The sequence below is a fragment of the Trichosurus vulpecula genome, chromosome 5 (assembly GCF_011100635.1).
Source record: "Trichosurus vulpecula isolate mTriVul1 chromosome 5, mTriVul1.pri, whole genome shotgun sequence".
NCBI lineage: Eukaryota > Metazoa > Chordata > Mammalia > Diprotodontia > Phalangeridae > Trichosurus > Trichosurus vulpecula.
Window position 1 is genome coordinate 989944 of NC_050577.1, and position 18583 is coordinate 1008526.

General features: G+C 47.8%; 1 protein-coding gene across 4 annotated transcripts in view; it reads left to right on the top strand.

The window, feature by feature from the left end:
* Window positions 1-18583, top strand: part of DYNC1I1 (dynein cytoplasmic 1 intermediate chain 1) — a 132248-nt gene that overhangs the window by 18976 nt on the left and 94689 nt on the right. For 2 of the 4 annotated variants that reach the window (XM_036759877.1, XM_036759878.1), the window contains exons 4-7: window positions 1882-1941; window positions 6569-6684; window positions 16245-16288; window positions 17693-17712. In XM_036759877.1, the coding sequence (XP_036615772.1) occupies window positions 1882-1941; window positions 6569-6684; window positions 16245-16288; window positions 17693-17712 (240 nt within the window). The remainder of the gene's footprint in view (window positions 1-1881; window positions 1942-6568; window positions 6685-16244; window positions 16289-17692; window positions 17713-18583) is intronic. The other 2 variants (XM_036759879.1, XM_036759880.1) reach the window with 1 other exon arrangement.

The following is an 18583-nucleotide window of genomic DNA, read 5'->3' on the forward strand; positions in this document are numbered from 1 at the left end:
TTATGTATTCAAGTCAACCAGGCTAAACTTAACTGAATTACAAAACAATGTAGGTAGTTACAAAATAATTATGGGAAGCTGGGATGTACCTCTTTCAGAGTTGGATAAATCTAACAAAAAGCTAAACAAACAAAAAAGAAAACAGATGAGCAGATTGTTAAAAATTAGATTTGAAAGACATAGTATCTTCTGAATGGCAATATTAAAGAATATACATATTTCTCACCATCACATGATGCCTTTATAAAACTGATCATGTACATATAAATCATAAATGAATGTTAAAAGGCAGATATAGTAAAGCATCCTTTTTAGATTATAGTTATTAACTAATGTACAAGAAAAAAATACAGACCTACATACAGACTAAGTAGTAACATCCTGGACAATGAGGTCTAGTAACAATAACTACAGATGGAAATAATTAACAACTATGTTAAGGAACACCAAAAAAGTGAGGTAACATGAAAAAAAATTGGTGATATATCTAAAACATTCCTAAGAAAAATTATAGTGATAAAATAGAAAAAAATATGGTGATTAAAATAGAGAAAGATGGGCACAATGACCTGAGAATGCGATGGACAAATCTAGAAAATAAACAAATTAAAACCCAAAATAGCATTAAAAAAGAAACCTTAAAAATTAGAGGAGAAACAAAAGGACTGTAGAATAGAGATGACAAGCAAAGCAAAGCTGGTTTCTTTTTGGTGCTAACGAAATCACTGAACCACTGGCTAATGGTTAAAAAGAAGATCCAATGACCGAAATCTGAAATGAACAAGGTGAATTGACAGTGAATCCAGAGCAAATAAAAACAGGAATCTTTAGCTAGTGTATCCAATTTAATGCCAGTTAACTGAGAACTTAAAGGAAAAGAATGACCACCTACCAAACTACAAAATATCCAAATTAAGAAAAGAAGAACCCTTGGGGCAGCTAGATGGTGCAGTGAGTAGAGCACCAGCCCTGGAGTCATGAGTACCTGAGTTCAAATCCTGCCTCAGACACTTGACATGCTCACTAGCTGTGTGACCTTGGACAAGTCACTTAACCCCAATTGTTCTTCCTTCCTCCCTGCAAAAAAAAAAAAAAAAGAAAAGAAAAGAAGAACCTGTTATTTTAAAGAATCCAATCTTAAAAACTGAAATTGAGCAAGCCATAAATGAATGACCCCAGGAAAACAAAACAAACCAAAACTTTGGCCTAGACCGATTTAGAAATGTATTCTACCAGACTTGTTCAGAGCTATTAGTATCTGTTCCATTCAATTCATTCTCAATAGTTGAGAAAGAAGGCACACTCTCAAACTATTTTACGAGACAAATATTGAACTAACACTAAAGCCAGGGACAGGTATAGAAGAGAGAGAAAACTATGGACCAAATATCACTAATGAATATTGGTCCAAAAAAATGTATGTAAAATCTTAGCAAAGAGACTATAGCAACATGCACCCCAATTATTATTCCCTATGACCAAATCAGATTCATAACAGCAACTGAAAGCTGGTGAGCCTGGGCATGTTCAGAGTGTTATGTCCCTAGACTGCGGTGGGGCATTAAAAAACAAGCATCCTAGTTAGTGACATAACCCGCAGCCAGGTGGAGAATAAAGGGAGGCCACAGATTACTTATTTGGCCCTGGGCTTTCTTCTGACCAGACCCCTCGAGAGCTCTTCCTCACCTCATTGCCTGGCATTGACCCCTGTTTGTCCTTTACCTGGCTTTTCTCTCACCCTGGGTCTGGGGACTCTGCACATGTTTCTGTGTATGTAAATGGCATTGACTTGATTCATGAGATGGTTCTTTTCACCCTTTTTGTTAACCCTGTGTGTTCTTTTTCCCTTTGTGCTGCACAACTGATAACCAGCTGCCTTAGGACCCTGCAATGGGACACTGACCCCTCAGTGCTGCAGCTCCAGACAGACTCAGAAATTGGGTATTTGTCAGCTCTTTGGTTTCGTGTTTGATTGTTTCTTTGCAAAGGTTGTGTTGGAAAGGCTGGGCCCTTGTCTGTCCCCTGCTGCTGAATCTGCAGTTTGTGATGCTGATTTCCTTCCAGCCATTCCCTGAACTTTGAAGGAAGCATCTTTTTGAGGAAAAAACGCCACAAAAAGATGACCACTGCTACCTCTCCCCACGTGATCCCCTTTTCTTTCCAAGAGGGACAGGGGGAACAACACCATCCCCCCAAGTTCCTCACATGCCCGTGTGTGAGGGTGGGATGGTTGAGCCTCATGTCTCTGGGCTTTCCTTCACTAACACCGTGTGGGATTCCAGTTCTGTCTGGGGCCCACACTCCACAGTCCCCCTGTTGTCCTGTGTGCTGCCTGATCTCTCCTTCCCCCCCAGGGCCTCATAACAATGGCCTGTCATTAGGGCCTGGGGCTTTGTTAGTGCCCAGGCCAATGGAAAAGCCTGCTGAAGTGATGGTGAGGGAGTGGGTTCAGGGCTCAGGGGCTTCCCTGTGGTCCCCACCAATACTTCTGCTCAGCCGATGCTGTCAGGTGTGGAAGGGGAGGCCCCAATCCCCTCAAGCTCTTCTAGCCCTGAATTGAGGCCCCTTCTCTCCAACACTTCAGGAAATTGCCCAGGTTAGCAAGGAAGGAAACACCAGCGGGGTTCTGGGGCCGTGTCCATTTCTGGGATGCCGGCTGCACCCTGGGGGAGGAAGATAAGAGGGAGCCTGGAAGAGCTACAATCACAGAACTCTCTCCTAGAATTCCCAGGCACGTGGCAGCCATTCTCTCTGTTGGTCCTCATGACAGCCCTGGGAGGGAGGTGCTATTAGTGACCCTACTTACAGATGAGAAACTGAGGAGAAGTGAGATGAGGAGCCCAGGGTTGCCCAGCTTGTCAGCGTCTGAGGCAGGATTTGAATCCAGGTCTTTGGATTTCAAGTCTCCCTAAACTTCCCTGCTCTCTGGGACCTTAGTCTCACTACACTTCCCCACCAGCAGCCCGTGCTCATTCCAACAGAACCTCCATCCATGGTTACTGCAGTGTGGGCCCCAGGTAAAGGCCTTGGGGAAGCCTGTTCTGAGAATGTTTCTGTTCGCAGCCAGTCCTGAGCCTTGGATGGACCATCCACAACCCCCAGCTAAAAGCCCTCCTAGAACAGCACTCCTAGAGCTATCCTGTGGGTGTATGTGACTAGGGAGTTGCCTCCTCCTCGCCCCCAGTGTATTTTCCAGCCCCGGGCAGGTTTGGTCTTCTTATACCTGGGCATCAGAGGGGGTGCTGATGAACTGTCTGAGGTCAGCCCAGCTTCCTGAGTGCCTTGGTCTGGAATTCCCTGATGCTCCAGACCAGCAGAGGGGACCCAGGGCTGTGGCATCTAGGGTAGTGAGAAAGAACTTGGAGATTTGTGTGGCATCGTCAGAAGCTAGTTTGGGTACCTGGGGGTCAACTGAATCTGTGGGGCTGGCAGGAAGAAGACATAATGCCCAAGTGAGAAGTGCAGCCACGGTCAGCAGTTCCATCCACTGGAGGACAGTGGCCAGCAGAGTAGCCCCAGCATGGCCACTGGGGGCAGCCAGCCAAAGACATCTGCAAAGGGCTCTGGGTGACTCAGGCATCAGCCCACCTGCTCATGGTAAAGGGGCACAGGTCAGGGGTCAGGAGGCCAGAGTTCACAGGAAGAGGATCGAGAAGGAAACCAAGGCTTGGAATCAGTGGAAGCTTCTCAGAAATTCTGAAGACAGAATTTTCTTGCTTCTCGGATACTTGTTTCCAGTGTGTGCTTGGGACAGTCAACCTCTCTGGGACTTGGTTACCCTATCTGTTAATGGGGGGCTGAGCCAAAGGCATCCAAGGCTCTCCTAGCTATAAATCTGCTTCTGTGGCCTCTGGGCCTCAGTTTCCTCATCTGTAAAATGAGGGGGATGGGCCAGGGGAGCTCTAGGCCTCCTTTTGTCCTTTCCCCAGAAGTGAGCCCCTCCCTCCCACAGATTAGAACATGCATGCACACACACATCTTGACCAGGAATTCAGTCTTCCCAGGGGTTGCTGAGAGCCCCAGCCCCTTCCCCAACAAAAGGATCTGATCAGGTGCCCTCCTGTTAAACTAGACAAAACTCGTCACACTCCCTCCCCCCCGCTTTTCCCATTCCCTCCTCCAGCCTCTGTGGTCTCACTCCAATCTTGTCACTCCACTGAAACTGTTCTCTCCAAAGTTACCAAAGATTGCTTTTGAAAAATTGTTCTCACTTACTTTCCTATGACTCCTCACATCTCCTGGTACCAAAAAAATCCCCCCCACCTGGGGCCCCCAGCTCCGTGGCAGGTCTCCTCTGGCCTTTGAGCCAGCTCCAGCGTTCTTGTTTCTGGGCATTCAGGTTTTCTTGGTGTGCGGGCTTTCCATTCGAGTTGCTTGGCCTTCCAGGCTGTTTCTTTCACTTTCATCGGCCCATTCAAGTCCTCTAGTCATAGTACTGATGACTTGGAGCACTTAGACCTGTTCATCGTGGTCCTGTTTGAGGTACGTAACTAGCAGCAAGATCTCTGTGTTTTTTAAAAACCTGAGGAAGCCTGGTGCAGTGAATGGGAAGCTGGCCTCGGAGTCAGGAAGATTTGGGGTCAAGTCCCACCTCTGATATGTGTCAGATCCGAGAGCGCATTTAGGGTTAGGTGCCCATTCATAGCCCCTCAGTACCCTAGGCAGCTCTAAGGATTTAATTTACAGGGAAGGTGCCAACCTTCGTTAGAGAAGAGAGTTTTGTCACCAAGCTCCTTACTCCAGTGGGTTTACACGTCCAGTCTGTAGCCCTGCCCCTCTTTAAGTGTAATTCCAGGCTGCTTTTCAGAGTGCCAGCAGCTCCACCAGTGATCATTAATGGGCCCATCTCTACCCACCAAAGATCTCCAGTGATCTAATGGCCGAATCTGGTGGCCTTTTCCCAGTCCTCATCCTGGTTGACCTCTTCTCCATTTGACACTGCTGGCCAGTCCTCCCGGGCACTCTCTCTTTTCTGGGTCTTCATGAATGTTTTCTTCTGGTTATCCTACCCATCTGTCCATTCCTTCTCAGTTTCCTCTGCCTGGCCATCATCCACAGCTGTGGATGTCCCAAACTATGGGTGTCCCCCAAGTCTCTAGCCTGGGCCCCATTTTGTTGACCTCATTTACTCCCATGGCATCAGTGATCATCTCTTCAAAGATGGCTCCCAGGCCCTGTCTCTTTCTTGAGTTCCCATCCCACATCACCAATTGTCTCGTTGGACATTTTGCACTGGATGTCTCTTAGGCACCTCAGGCTCTACTTGTCCAACCCAGAACTCATGATCTTCTCCTCTTTCTAAAACCCTGGGTTCACAGCCTCTGGCATGGCCTGGAGTCCTCACTCTTCACTACATCCCCTATGGAAGAAGTTTCCAAGTCTCCTCCACTCAGCTCCTCTCTATTCCTGGGGCCACCACCCTAGGTCATTCACCAAGCCCTCACAACAAAGATTCCCTGTTGATCTCCCTGCCTTTCATTTCTGCCCTCCTCCAAGCCCAGAGGGACTTCCCTAAAGTTTACTCTCCTGCTCATAACCTCCAAACACAGACTCCTTTGTTTGGTATTTAAAGGCCTTCTTCACTAGGCTCCAATCTACCTTTCCAGGGATGCCATAGTCTAGTCAAATTGATCTCCTGGTTCCCATTTGACACTTCATCTCTGGCTTCCATGCCTTTGTCCAGGCTGTTCCCTAAGCCTGGAATGCCCTCCCTCCTCACCTCCACCTTTAGAATCTCTGGTTCCCTTCAAAGCTCAGGTAAACATCAGCTTCTACAGGAGACCTTTCCTTGTTCCCAGATGCTGGTGCCTCCCCACACACACACGCAGACCTATGCACATACTGTGGATGCCACATAGGAGGAGCCAGTATCATTATATTATGCATTGACCACTCAGCGCCTTAGACCAGTGAACCAGCCTTCCCACCTCCCCTCCTAATGCCTTCCTGTGGCCTGCAGGCCTGGAGGCAGTCTGTGGGGTGTATGTTGGTGGGGGTGCTCCTCAGAGTGATGAACTTGAGCATCTTCTGGGGTGAACAGGTCCTGGGCCTACGGAGCTATGCTTCCCTCAGCTCTCCTCTCTCTGGCCCCTCTGCTGTTTGGGTTCTACTGGGTCATGTCTCATTCTTTGTCTCTGACCCTCTGTCAGTAGCCTGTTGGCCAAGATGTTGAGATGAGGGTTTGAGGTGGGAGGGCTCCATCTCCTCCCACTCCCTTTTCTCCCTTGTGCCTGCATTTATCCAAATGCCCCAGGAGCCCCAAGTGTTCTTTCTAAGCCCTAATGGAGCAAAATCCCAGACTTAGAGCTGGCAGGGTCCTCAGAACAAGCCAAGCCCCTCGAACCCAAGCCCCCCATTCTGCAGACCAGGAAGCTGAGGCCAGTGAGGAGGCAGTACCTTGCCCACAGTCACCCAGCTCCACAGAGACAGAGTAGGCCCTCCTGCTTTCCCCTGCTGGTCTTTCTAGCTGGCACTGCCACTGCTTGAGCTGCATGGTGGGGAGGGGTCTGAGGCCAGCCCCGGTGGGTTACCTGCCCACTTCATGGCTTGTTCCATTTGTTCTTCCTAGGCGGAGACTGCATAAGCTTGGTGTGTCCAAGGTGACTCAAGTGGACTTCTTGCCCAGAGAAGTAGTATCCTACTGCAAGGAGACACAGACCCCACTGGACACACACCAGTCAGAAGGTAAAATTCATTTGTTTTTCCACCTTGAAATGATGTGTCTCCATGGAAGAGTTCAGTTTGCGAGGGGGTTGGGGTTGGGGCAGGGCAGGGAGGGGTGGGAAGAGAGGATCCTCCCTTTGTCCCTCTTTCCTGTGCTCCATCTGGTGAATTATCTCCACCCTTAAAGCCAAAGGCTTGAGGCACTGTGTAAAACTGGCAGAGGGACAGGCAAGGTGGGGAGCAGGTGATCAGAAGGGTAGGTTTTCTATTCCTCCCCAGAAATGATTCGAGTTAACAAAAGTCATCATCCCAGGGATGGATCAGATTTGTCACATGAGCGGGTGAATTTGGTCAAAATCCTAGAGAAGTAATTTTTTAATTAAAGTTTCTTTTATTAACAAAATTAACTTTTCCCCTCCTACTTACTGCCATCATTGGAAAAGAAAAGAAAACTCAAACTCTTGTAACAAATGGATGTAGTCAAGCAAACAAATTCTTGTACTGGTCCTGCCCCAAATGTCTGCGTCATCCTGTGCATCCTGTCATCCCCCATCCCAGGCGGCCAGCCGGAGGCTGATTGTGGCTGATCACTGCCTTGATCAGAGAAAAGTCTTTCTGCGCCATTTGTCTTTGCCATTCTCTTCTTCTATAAATTGTTCTAATGGATCTGTCGCTTTCCTTTGATTCAGTTCATAGAGCTCTTTCCCTATTTTTCTGAAGCTTTCCTCTTCATCATTTCTTATGGTACAGTAAGATTCCATGACATTTCTATGCAGTAATTTGTCCAGCCATTCTCCAAAAACTAGAGCCCCTTTGTATCCATTTCTTTGGCACCATGGACAGAGCTGTGTACCTATTTTTGGACAAATGGGCTCCTTCCTTCTTTCTTTGGTCTCTTTGCAGCATAGACCAATTAGTGTTATCAGTGTTATTGGCTTTGAGGGGTGGGGGTGGTGATTCCAAAAGGATATCCACAATGGCTGTCCACATTCACGCCTCCACCAAGAATGCCATCACGTGGCCACTTCCCCTCAGCTCTCCACCCTCAATCATTCTCCTTGGTGGCCAGTCTTTTGCTTTGCCATTCTGATGGGGTGAGGTTCAACATTCGTTGCTTTAGTTTGCATTTCTCTAATGGTTAGTGATTTGCAATGTCTTCTCATCCAGCCTTAGGTAACCTACCCGGAGAACTGCCTATTCATATATTTTGGCTTTAGTACACTTCCTGGAACACAGTCATCACTTAATCAATGCATGTTCACTTGGGTCAATTAGGGAGTGGCTTTTATCCTTATGTGGATGAACGAATTCTTTATATAGCTTGGATATCAGACCGTTATCAGCCAGCTGTCCAGCAGAGTTGCAGGGGGTTTCCCGCTCCCTGTTCCCTTCTTAATTCTGTGTTCTCACCACAACACTTGTCCTTAGCCCGGGCATTCGTGGGCTGGGTCAGGCCCTGGCACCAAGCAGGTCTTTAGCCAAGCTTCAGAGAGGCCCCAGGTGAATGGCCTCTGGCTGGCTCAGTGGTGGCCCTGCTGCAGGCAGGGTTGGTGGGCCAGGTGCACACTCTCCTTCCCATGAGCTCTAACCCACCATTCCTCAGGGCCTCCCTCCCTCAAGGGTTCACTGCCATTCCACAGACACTGGTCAGTGCTTGGCACTAGGGAGAAAATAGCCAAGCACAACAGAGAAAAAGGCACAACCCTGCCTCTCAGGGATTGTCCAGGTGTACACGTACATGCTTGTGTATTGCGCTTGTCTGTGCATGTGCCTCCTGGGACTAATGCCAGCTTAGCGATGGGGGTCTCTTCCTTCTGAAGCTCCCTGAGTTCTGGGCTCCCTGAGCAGGCCAAGTGCTCCCTCTGGTGGCTGTCAGCAGAGCGGGTTCTCCAAGTGACCCCAAGATTTCTAGGAGAAAAGTAAATGCATGCTGGTATGTCAGGCCTGCCCTGAGCTTTCCGTAACCAGTGCATCCTGGGAGGGGCCAAGGGCCCAAGTACAGCCTCTGGTCTTGAAGACTCCTTCCTGAGCTAGCCCTGAGCCCTTCCAGGAGCTCTAACCAGCCCGGCTGCAGGGATGCCTGCTTCAGCAGCAGCTGGCCAGACTCTCCATTTTTCTGACCACCCCAGGCAGGCTCTGGAGAGGAGGGGCCTCTATCACCTCCCTAGTAGAGACCATCCTATAGTGCTTGAGGGCTGGGCTGAGGTACCACAGCTCCTTTGGGGGAGGGGTTGCAGGAAGGAGGCTGGCTGGACACTATCTATGGACTTCTGCTGGATGTTTAGGGTTAGCACAGATCAAGCCAGGGTGCTGGCATATATTGTCTGGCATCTCTGGGAAGCCTGGAGAATTCCTATATGTAATGTCATCTATAACCCCAGTGGGAATTCAGAGCCCAGTCTGGAGATCTGGGTGCTGGTGAGAGGCAGGACAGGAGTGAAGTGGGCAGACCTGGGTTTAGTTCCATCTTTGCTACTTCTCTGGGTCACCTTGGGCAAGTGTCAATACCCCTCCCCCCACCCAGTCTCAATTTCCTCGTTTGTATGCACCTCCTTCTTCACTGAGTTCTTTTGAGACTCCAAGGAGGCTGGATCTGTAAGGGGCCCTTTAAGCTGGGATCACTGTTATCTCAAGGTCCCTGGTATGGTTTCTCAGAGTCCCTTTGTTTATGGGCAGTTAGCAGTCAGACCCAGGGTAAATGATGTAGACTGTTGATTCATGGTCCACCAACGGAGGGCACCCTCACTCTCCAGGGACCTTGTGGAAGGAGAATGGCTCTGGGATAGGAATATTCTGTCTTCAAGGGAGACTTGCAGCCCCTCCACAGAGACCTTCATGTCTCTGGCCATGGTGCTGAGGTGTTGTCCCCACTTCAGTCCCTACTTCCGTGTTCCTGTTTAGTCCTGAAGGTGACAGGGAAAGGTGGGAACTGTCTCCCCATTGTGCCAGATGGGTGCCAGTACTCAGGTTAAGAATCGTTCACCATGTGGGCTCCCTGGGGTTCCCATCAGAACACTTCCTGGGTCACCACCTAGAGGCTAAGTGAGGTATCCTTCCAGAGAGCTGACATTCTGATGGGCCCTTTCAGGGAGAATTTCCAGCTCATATGAAATCAATTCAATATGGAACGAGCCCTTCCCATGTGCCAATTCCTGTGCTTGGTGCAGGGGACAAGAAGCCAAAAGTGAAACAGTTCTTAGCTACAGGGAACTTACAATTTTTCGGGAGAGAGACTGTGCCCTCAACAAACATACAAATACACAAAATTCATAGGTAATTTTGTTGGGAGGGTGGATACTAACAGTGGGAGGGTCAGAAAAGGCTTCAAGTAGAAAACGATGCCTGGGCAGAGTTTTGAAGAAATAAATGGACTCTGGTGAATGGAGGGAAGGAAGGAGTGCATGCTAGGCATGGAGAACAGCCAGAGAAGAAGGGGATCTAGGGTCAGGAGATGGAGTGTCATTGGGAAGAACAGCCAGGATGCCAGTTTGGACTATAGAGGGCAAAAAGGAGAGTAATGCAGAATAACATTGGGATGGCTGGTCAGATCCAAGTTCTAAAGGGCTTTGAATGCCAAAAAAGGAGCTAATACTTCAATCTGAAGGTCATTGAGAGCCACCAGAGTTTCATGAGTAAGGAGTGACAAGGTCACATCTACACTGTAGCAGAGTCATTGTGGCTGCTGTGTGAAGGACAGACTGAAGAGGCGTGAGGCAGGGAGACCATCCAGGAGATTCCGAGAGTAGTCCTGACAATCCCAATGTAGCAAGGGGTAGCAGCATGAAGTAATAGAAAGCAGCCCAAAGTTGAATGTAGGAAGCTTAGTCTTGAGCCCTGTTCCCTGTGTGGCACCAGGCAGGTGACTTCCCCTCTCTGGGTCTCAATTTCATCACTGATAAACTGAGGCTAATCCTCATCCTTCCTTGCTCTCAGGATTGTTTTCATATGAATACACTCAAGACACAGGAACCCTGATATCATTGCTTGGGGGTGGGGGGAGGTGCTGTCCTTGACTTCAGGCTCTAGGGACTTTCCCCCTCCAAATGAAGTCATCTGCCTTAGCAGATTATTACCTCCAGCAACTCTGCAGAGACTTAGACACATACCTGGGGAACATCTGTAGGAAACTTGCAAATCGCTGGAAAGCCTGAGAGACAAACTTGACTTGTTTTCTATTCTTTAACTTGAGCAAAGAGTCTGACTATGTTGTCCTGTGCCCCCCTAGGGAATGCCTTTGGCCCTAACTCTGGAAGGGTGTGACAGCCCAGCAGGAGTGGAGCCCCACACATCCTGGCTCCCAAGGGCAGGGATTCCCAGAGCTTTTGTTCTCTCTTGGTTTTCTTTGGGTCTGTGACTCTCACTCTGCAAGCCATCTTGGGGGCTATTACTTTTACTCATGTATCACAAAAGGTGACCCACTGGAGAAGGAAATGGCAAACCCCTCCAATGTCTTTGCCAAGAAAACCCCATGATGATACTAAGATGACACCCAAAGATGAGCCCCTCAGGTCAGAAGGTGTCTAATACCCTACTTGGGAATTGCCGAGGACAAGCACAAGTAGCTCCAGTGCTAATGAAGTGTCTGGGTCAAAGCTGAAAGGAAGCTCAGCTGTGGATGTATCTGGTGACAAAAGCAAAGTCTGGTGCTGCACAGATCAGTGGTTCATAGGAACCTGGAATGTAAGATCTCTGAACCGAGGTAAGCTGGATGGGGACAAACAAGACATGGAAAGATTAGACATCGACCGCTTGGGTGTTAGTGAAGTTAAATGGATGGGAATGGTGTGTTAACCAAAAATGGGCTCCTTAGCACTTAGTCAACAAGTGCCCTTGAACAGTTTGGTTTTTTCCCCTGAACTAACTGAATGCTGTTTGTATGTTGGATTGGAGTAAGCTTGTCAGCCCCTTCACCTTGCTTCCCTTGCTTAAGCAGATCGAAAGAGCCTGTGCTTTCCCTGGCATACCTTACACCCCCACAGAAGCCTGATGGTTAAAAACAGCTTCTGCTAGAGCCAGAGGCTGCTACAGCTACAGCCACAGCCACAGCCACAGCTTTTGATCTGCTTAAGCAAGGTGATGGGGTTGACTGGGAAAGCACAGGCTCTTTCAATCTGCTTAAGCAAGGGAAGCAAGGTGAAGGGGCTGACAAGCTTACTCCAATCCAACATACAAACAGCATTCAGTTAGTTCAGGGGAAAAAACCAAACTGTTCAAGGGCACTTGTTGACTAAGTGCTAAGGAGCCCATTTTTGGTTACCAACACAAATGGGTAAGTTTAATTCAGACAATCACTACATCTGCTACTGTGGACAAGAATCCCTTAGAAGAAATGGAGAAGCCCGCAGTCAATAAAAGGGTGAGAAAAGCAGTACCGGGGAATGATCTCAAAAACGATGGAATGAGGTCTGTTCAAATCCAAGGCAAACCATTCAACATCACAGTAACACAAGTCTATGCTCCAACCACTGATGCCAAAGAGGCCAAAGTCCATCAGTTCTATGAAGACCTACAACATCCTCTAGAAATAACACCAAAAAAGATGCCACATTTATTATAGGGGATTGGAAGGCTAAAGTAGAAAATAAAAAAGATAATTGGAGTAACAGGCAAGTCTGGCCTTGGAGTACCAAATGAAGCAGGGCAGAGACTAAGAGTTTTGTCAAGATAACTCACCGATCTTGCAAACACTCTTCTTCAACAAGCCAAAGACCACAGACATCACTAGATGGTCAATATAGAAATTAGGCAGATTATATATTTGGCAGCCAAAGGTGGAGAAGCTCTATGTGGTCAGTTAAAATGAGATCTGGAGCTGGCTGTGGCTCAGATCATGAGCTTCTTGTTGTAAAATTTAGACTTAAAGGAAGTAGGGGAAACCATCAGAAGATAAAGCTATGACCTAAATAACATCCCTTACGAATATAAAGTGGAGGGGATGAATAGATTTAAAGGGTTAGATCTGGTGGATGGAGTGCCTGAAGAACCATGGACAGAGGTTCTCAATCTTGTGCAGGAGTGTGTTGGCAATCGAAATGGGCTCTTAACACTCAGTTCAACCAAGTGCCCTTGAAGAGTTTGGCCTTTGTTTCCTTGATTAGACTGGCAGTCCTTGGTATCCTTCTTGCCTCAGGGGAGGGCCTAGTTTACATGGGTTTGAGTGGCATGCTTGGGACATCAGAGGCTTTTAGACCACATGGGCATAAGTCACCTCTTTGTGATGATTTCAGGTCACGTAGGTGAGTTGCATGTGTGACTCACCCTTGGCCCTGAAAAAAGATATAAAACCAGGGGTTGGCTTTCTCTTTTCTGAAGCTCTGACCCACAGCCGTGGTGGTGTGCGTGACTCTGGGCCAGCCCTTGTTCTGAGCTCCTGGGCTGAACTTAGATGTTGGTAACTATGAATTGTATTTGGTCTGTCTGTCAATGTTTGTAATTTGTTTGTATTTTGCTCTGAAGTTCAGAGTGCTGCCTTTTTCCCCTGAACTAAATGAATGATGTCTGTATGCTGGATTAAAGTAAACTTGTAACCCCTTAATGTTACTTTCCTTAGTAAAGCAGATCAAAAGAACCTGGGCTTTTGCAGCGTGCTGGTAGTGTTCTTGTTGTTGGGCTTGTGTTGGTCTTTCAACCCCACAACAGCTGCTAGCTGGATTGTTGAAACAAGGAGGCAGCCAGAAAAAAAAAACATTCCAAAGAAAAAGAAGAGCAAGAAAGCAAAATGGCATCTGATGAGGCTTTACAAATGGCTAAGGAAAGAAGGAAAGGAGAAAGGGGGAAATATACGCAACTGAATGCAGATTCCAGAGAATAGCAAAGAGAGATACAAGTGCTTTCTTAAATAAGCAATGCAAAGAAATCGTAAAAACCATAGAATGGGAAAGACAGATCTCTCCAAGAAAATTAGAGATAGCAGGGGAAAGTTTCATGCAAAAATTGGCAGATAAAACACAAAAATGGTAGGGCCTTAACAAAAGTAGAAGAGCTTAAGAAGAGGCGGCAAGAATATACAGAGAAAATGGCACAAGAAAGATCTTAACATCATTGATAACCATGGTGGTATGGTCACACATCCTGGAGAAGGAAGTCAAGTGGGGCCTTAGGAAGCATTGCTAACAATAAGGCTGGTGGAGACGGTGGAACTGTTTAAAACCCAAAAGATGCTGCTGCTAAAAGCACTGCATTCAATAAACCAGCAAGTCTGGAAAACTCAACAGTGGCCACTGGATTGGAAAAGGGAAGTTATGTCCCAATCCTAAAGAAGGGCAATGCCAAGGAATGCTCAAATTACTGAACAATTGCACTTATTTCACATACCGGCAGATTCTGCTTAAGATTCCACAAGCCAGGCTCCAGCAATATGTGAACTGATAATTTCCAGAAGAGTAGGCTGCTTTTGAAGAGTCAGAGGAACTAGAGACCAAATTGCCAACATTCACTGGATTATGGAGAAAACAAGGGAGTTCCAGAAAAAAACATCTACTTCTCCTTCATTGACTACACTAAAGCCTCTGACTTTGTGCATCACAACAAAATATGGCAAGTTTTTGAGGAGATAGGAGTACTAGGTCATCTTATTTGCCTCCCAAGGAACCTACATATAGGTCTAGTCTTGTAGAGAACCTTCTCATCCTTGGATTCTGTCTCTGTGTGAAAGGCCATCAGAATCCCTCACTCCAGATCTCTGATTGCTGTCCTCGTTCACTAAGAACATCTCATCTGCCCAGGGGACTGTCTCAGACTGGAAGCCCCAATTCTGCCACTGCCATCTGGTTTTGGGGGATGAGAGATATCTGGCTTTTTCCCCAATCTCCTATTGTGTCTCCATTGGCCTCATTCTCCCAAATGTGCTCTCTCTCTCTCTCTCTCTCTCTGCCCTTGTCCATTTGCTCCAGAAAGCCCAGTCCATTTCTTCCAGGACATCCATTGAAAACAGACTAGGATGGCATAAAAAAGATTTTTAAACATAAAAGTGTAGACAGAAATAGCAGCAGACATTCCCATCATGTTTTATGGTCAGTACATTGTTCTCTGTGGATCATGCCTTTGGTCTTCATAACATTCTGTGTATCTGTGCAGGTGGGGAGGGGAATGTAAAGGTCATTAGCCATTTCCACATAAGGAAATTGAGGCAAGTATCTTGGTCAAGTTCCTACAGGGAGTGACCAGAAGAGCTGGGATGCCAACCTCAGCCCTCTGATCCCACATCCCAAACTTTAGTTCTGGCCTTGAGGCTGTGGCACTAAGGCCAGCCATGGCACCCTGCTCTCCTACCCCCTCTGTCCTCCTCTTTTCACACACACACACACACACACACACACACACACACACACACATGCCATGAGCACTGATGATGTGTCCTGTTAAGTCTCAGGACAGATACTTGCTACCTTTGGAGCTGGGACATCCTCAGACTCTGGTCTAAGTTTGGATAAAGCTTGGCTTTGGGTTATTAGGGGAATGAATGGATCCCTGGGGAGGGTGTCCATATTAACAATAATAATAACTGCCACTTTCAGGCTTGCAAGGTGATTTACAAATATTGTTTCATTTAATCCTTACAGCAATCCTGGGAGTAAGTGCTATACTTATTCCCATTTGACAGACGAGAAAACAGAGGCAAATAGAGATAAAATAATCTGCCTATCCTACAGCTGGTAAAGGTCAGAGGCCAGATTTGAACTTATATCTTCCTGACTCCAGGCACAAAGCTGTGTTTATTGCACCACTAGCTGCCTAATACATTGGGTAGCTGGCTTTGGGTTCCCCTGGGGTCATTGACTTTGTGTTTGGCTTCAGATCAGTCTAGCTGTCATCACAGGGTACCTCAGGGATGCCCATCTGTGCACTGAGGCCCCTTCATGGGCTTTATGAAGGCATGGAAGTGTGTTCCTGGCTTTGGAGATGAGGATGCATCCTCCCTGCCCTGCCCAGTCTTCCCAGGGAAGCCCCTGATCAGTAGGGTGGGCCACATGTGCCTTTGTCCACTGCATGACCCACACCATGCTGCCCACTCTCACTCAGCCCTAGCTCACAGTTGCCTCCAAATGTCAGTGGTGGGTTTTCTGGAAGAATTGTAGGCACCACCTAGGGTTACTGCTGTTCATTTGATGCCCTTTCCCCGACCGGGCTGGAGCTGGGTGCTCACAATTGGTCCCATGTACTCCCCTATCCAATACAGGACCCAGCGTTTGTAAGGAACATCATTGAAATGCCCGCCAGGCTGCCTTCTTCAGCAGAAGGAAGTTTCCTCTGGTGTTTAACCAAGTGTTTTATTTATATGGAAGCCATTTGAAACCCCAGAGGAGCCTGGAGGTAGTTTCTGGGGCATGACATGGTGGTGACATGCTAAGAAACCCCCCTTTAACCCAAGTGAGGCATGTGTATGTTTAGCAAACATCTGTGTTCAGGTGTTAATGATGTTTGCTAAATCTGGGAATGACACAGATTGTATTTCAACACCAGCCAAATGTTGGCAGGGAAAGATTTTTTTTAAGGAAAGGAGAGGAGGGAAGGGGAGGGGAGGACAGGAAGAGAGAGAGAGAGAGAGAGAGAGAGAGAGAGAGAGAGAGAGAGAGAGAGAGAGAGAGAGAGAGAGAGAGAGATTCTTGAGAGCAAAGAAATTGAGGTAACAGTGATGGAACCCTGGAGAAAATATGGTCCATTTTATTAGAACAAGTGAGGGAACATGGGAAAGTGGAAATATAGACTAGCACGTGGAGTGTGGGTGCTGGGAAGCCTCATGCAACCACTCCTGGGGAGCTTCTGTGGTACTGAAAATTGAGTCAGGGAAGGTGAGGGAAGTGCATCTTGCCTGCTTCAAGTGGCACATACTTCGAGCTTTTGGGGAGAGAGTGGAATTTGGCATGTTGTGTGTCCAGAAGACTTTGTTCTTTAAAAAAGGAATCTGTCAGGAAAGTTCACTTTCAGTATGTACCTTGAAACTCATCATGGTGAGAAATGTGTCTCAGTTTTATGTTGACATATAAATTGTCTGACTAGACCATCTTATGTTTAGCTCTCCATTCTGTCCAGTGCTCCTGTGAATGCCAGATCCTAAAGTGGCTACCTAGGGCTGCTGGTAGTTTTATAACTGAGATCTAGGAAAGGCTGGAGAAGAACACAATCAGATTCAAGGGGTTTGGCTCTTGATTTACTCACCAGTAATGCCAATGGAAAATGTAGTTAGTGTAGGCAGATGTCAAACACATCTGGGTAGAAAGAGTAGGAAACACAGATGAAAGATGGAAGATGTGTATATGCTAACTGAGCCTGGGGCTCAGGGTCTGGAATCCCCTGAAGCTGGTGGCCATGAAAGGCTGCAGGGCAGTGCTGCACATGTGAAGGGGAAAGTCCTCTGCCTTTCAGTCGGTGGGCACAGACCGAACTGCCTTGACCCATCACTGGAGGGGTCTCCAGTAAATCTCCTGCGCTGTGTGTGAAGTCAGCCAGCTCTTTCCAAGACCTACACCATCACTCTAGAGGCCAAGCTTGGCTGAGGGTGACATTTTGTTCATCTTAATGTTCCCTGGAAAGATCTTCTGGCCAATGGGAAAGTTGGGGAAAGAAATGTCCGCACAACACTGTTATCATCATCGGACTGGATATGGGCTCCTCCTCCCCGTGGCCCAACCTTGCTGGCATGCTTCCTAGGTGCATCCATCACTGACTGACCTGCTTCCCTGGCTCATGCTGACTAACCAGCCTCTGTGGATGGTGTTCTTGGGCATGACACTCATTGCTCCCTTCACCAGCATCTCCTTCAAACATGGGGCTGTCCAGGGGAAGGGGGTGGAAGTGGGCTATGAGAGGTTGTCCTGTGTGACCTGAGACCCATAAGTCCTGCTTTTGCCACCACACACAGCACCTTCCTTCAGTCCTAATGATGCTGTTGAGAGAGAATCTTTAGTGCACTGTGCTTCTCACTAGGAATCCCTACATAAGGAAACTTCCAAAGTTGGCTTCCTGAGAAGGGTTTACTGTGTACATTCCAGGCACCTGTGAGGCCAGCAGGAGCCCTGGGCCAGGCCAGCGCAGCTCCCTGGAATCATGGTGACTGCCTATGTCCACACACTGGGGCTTTCTGACAGATCACCAAAGTGGGTGAGGATACCCCTTCCCTACTTGGACAAACCACCAAGACAAACATTTGTCCAGCAAAGACTGCCCTGAAAGTTGATGATGGAGGCTTGGTTAACCCATAGAGGGAGGAGCATTCCAGGACCCAGAGGCCTTGGGGGGAAGAAACCTTTCATTGAGCACTCCTTTGCTCCTTCATTCGATGAATGAATGAAGAGCCTTTGACATTGACATTCACCCTTGGCTTCCAAGCAGGAAATGAAAGAGATGCCAAGTTGGCAAGTGCTCTGGGCACCTGGGAAAGGTCCTCTAACAATGTACCCTGGCAGAGCTCAGGCCAGTGACTGGAGAGGCTAAAAGCTTACTGCTCAGTGCATGGGCTAAGACTTAGGGAAGCCTGCAGCTATGCCCACCTGTGCTGATGCTGATGGAAAGCCTGCCTCGCCCTTGGTATAGTCCACAAAGAGCCCCAGCTCAGCTATGGTCTGGAGATCAGAAGGAAGAGAGCCTTCTGTCCTTAAGGGAAGCATCTCCTAGCTTGAACTCAGCTGGTTCCAGGTGCTGCCTAGGTGGGGTGGGGGCAGGGGCGTGCTTCTTTGCCCCGGGCTTCATTTCTTCTTTCTCTTGGTGGCATGTGGGGGGTGGGGCAAGAGGGCTGAGGGGGTTCTGAGAACCAAGCTGCCGCAGGCTACATGATTAGCTGTGATAATGACATGCTTTCAGGCCTGGCTCATTTCCCTTACCCTTGTAGAGAGAGAACATGCAATTACTGAGTGATGTCAGCTTCCAAAATGTTGGTCTGAAATTTTGGTCTCACCAGAATGCCAACCTTCTTAGCAAAACT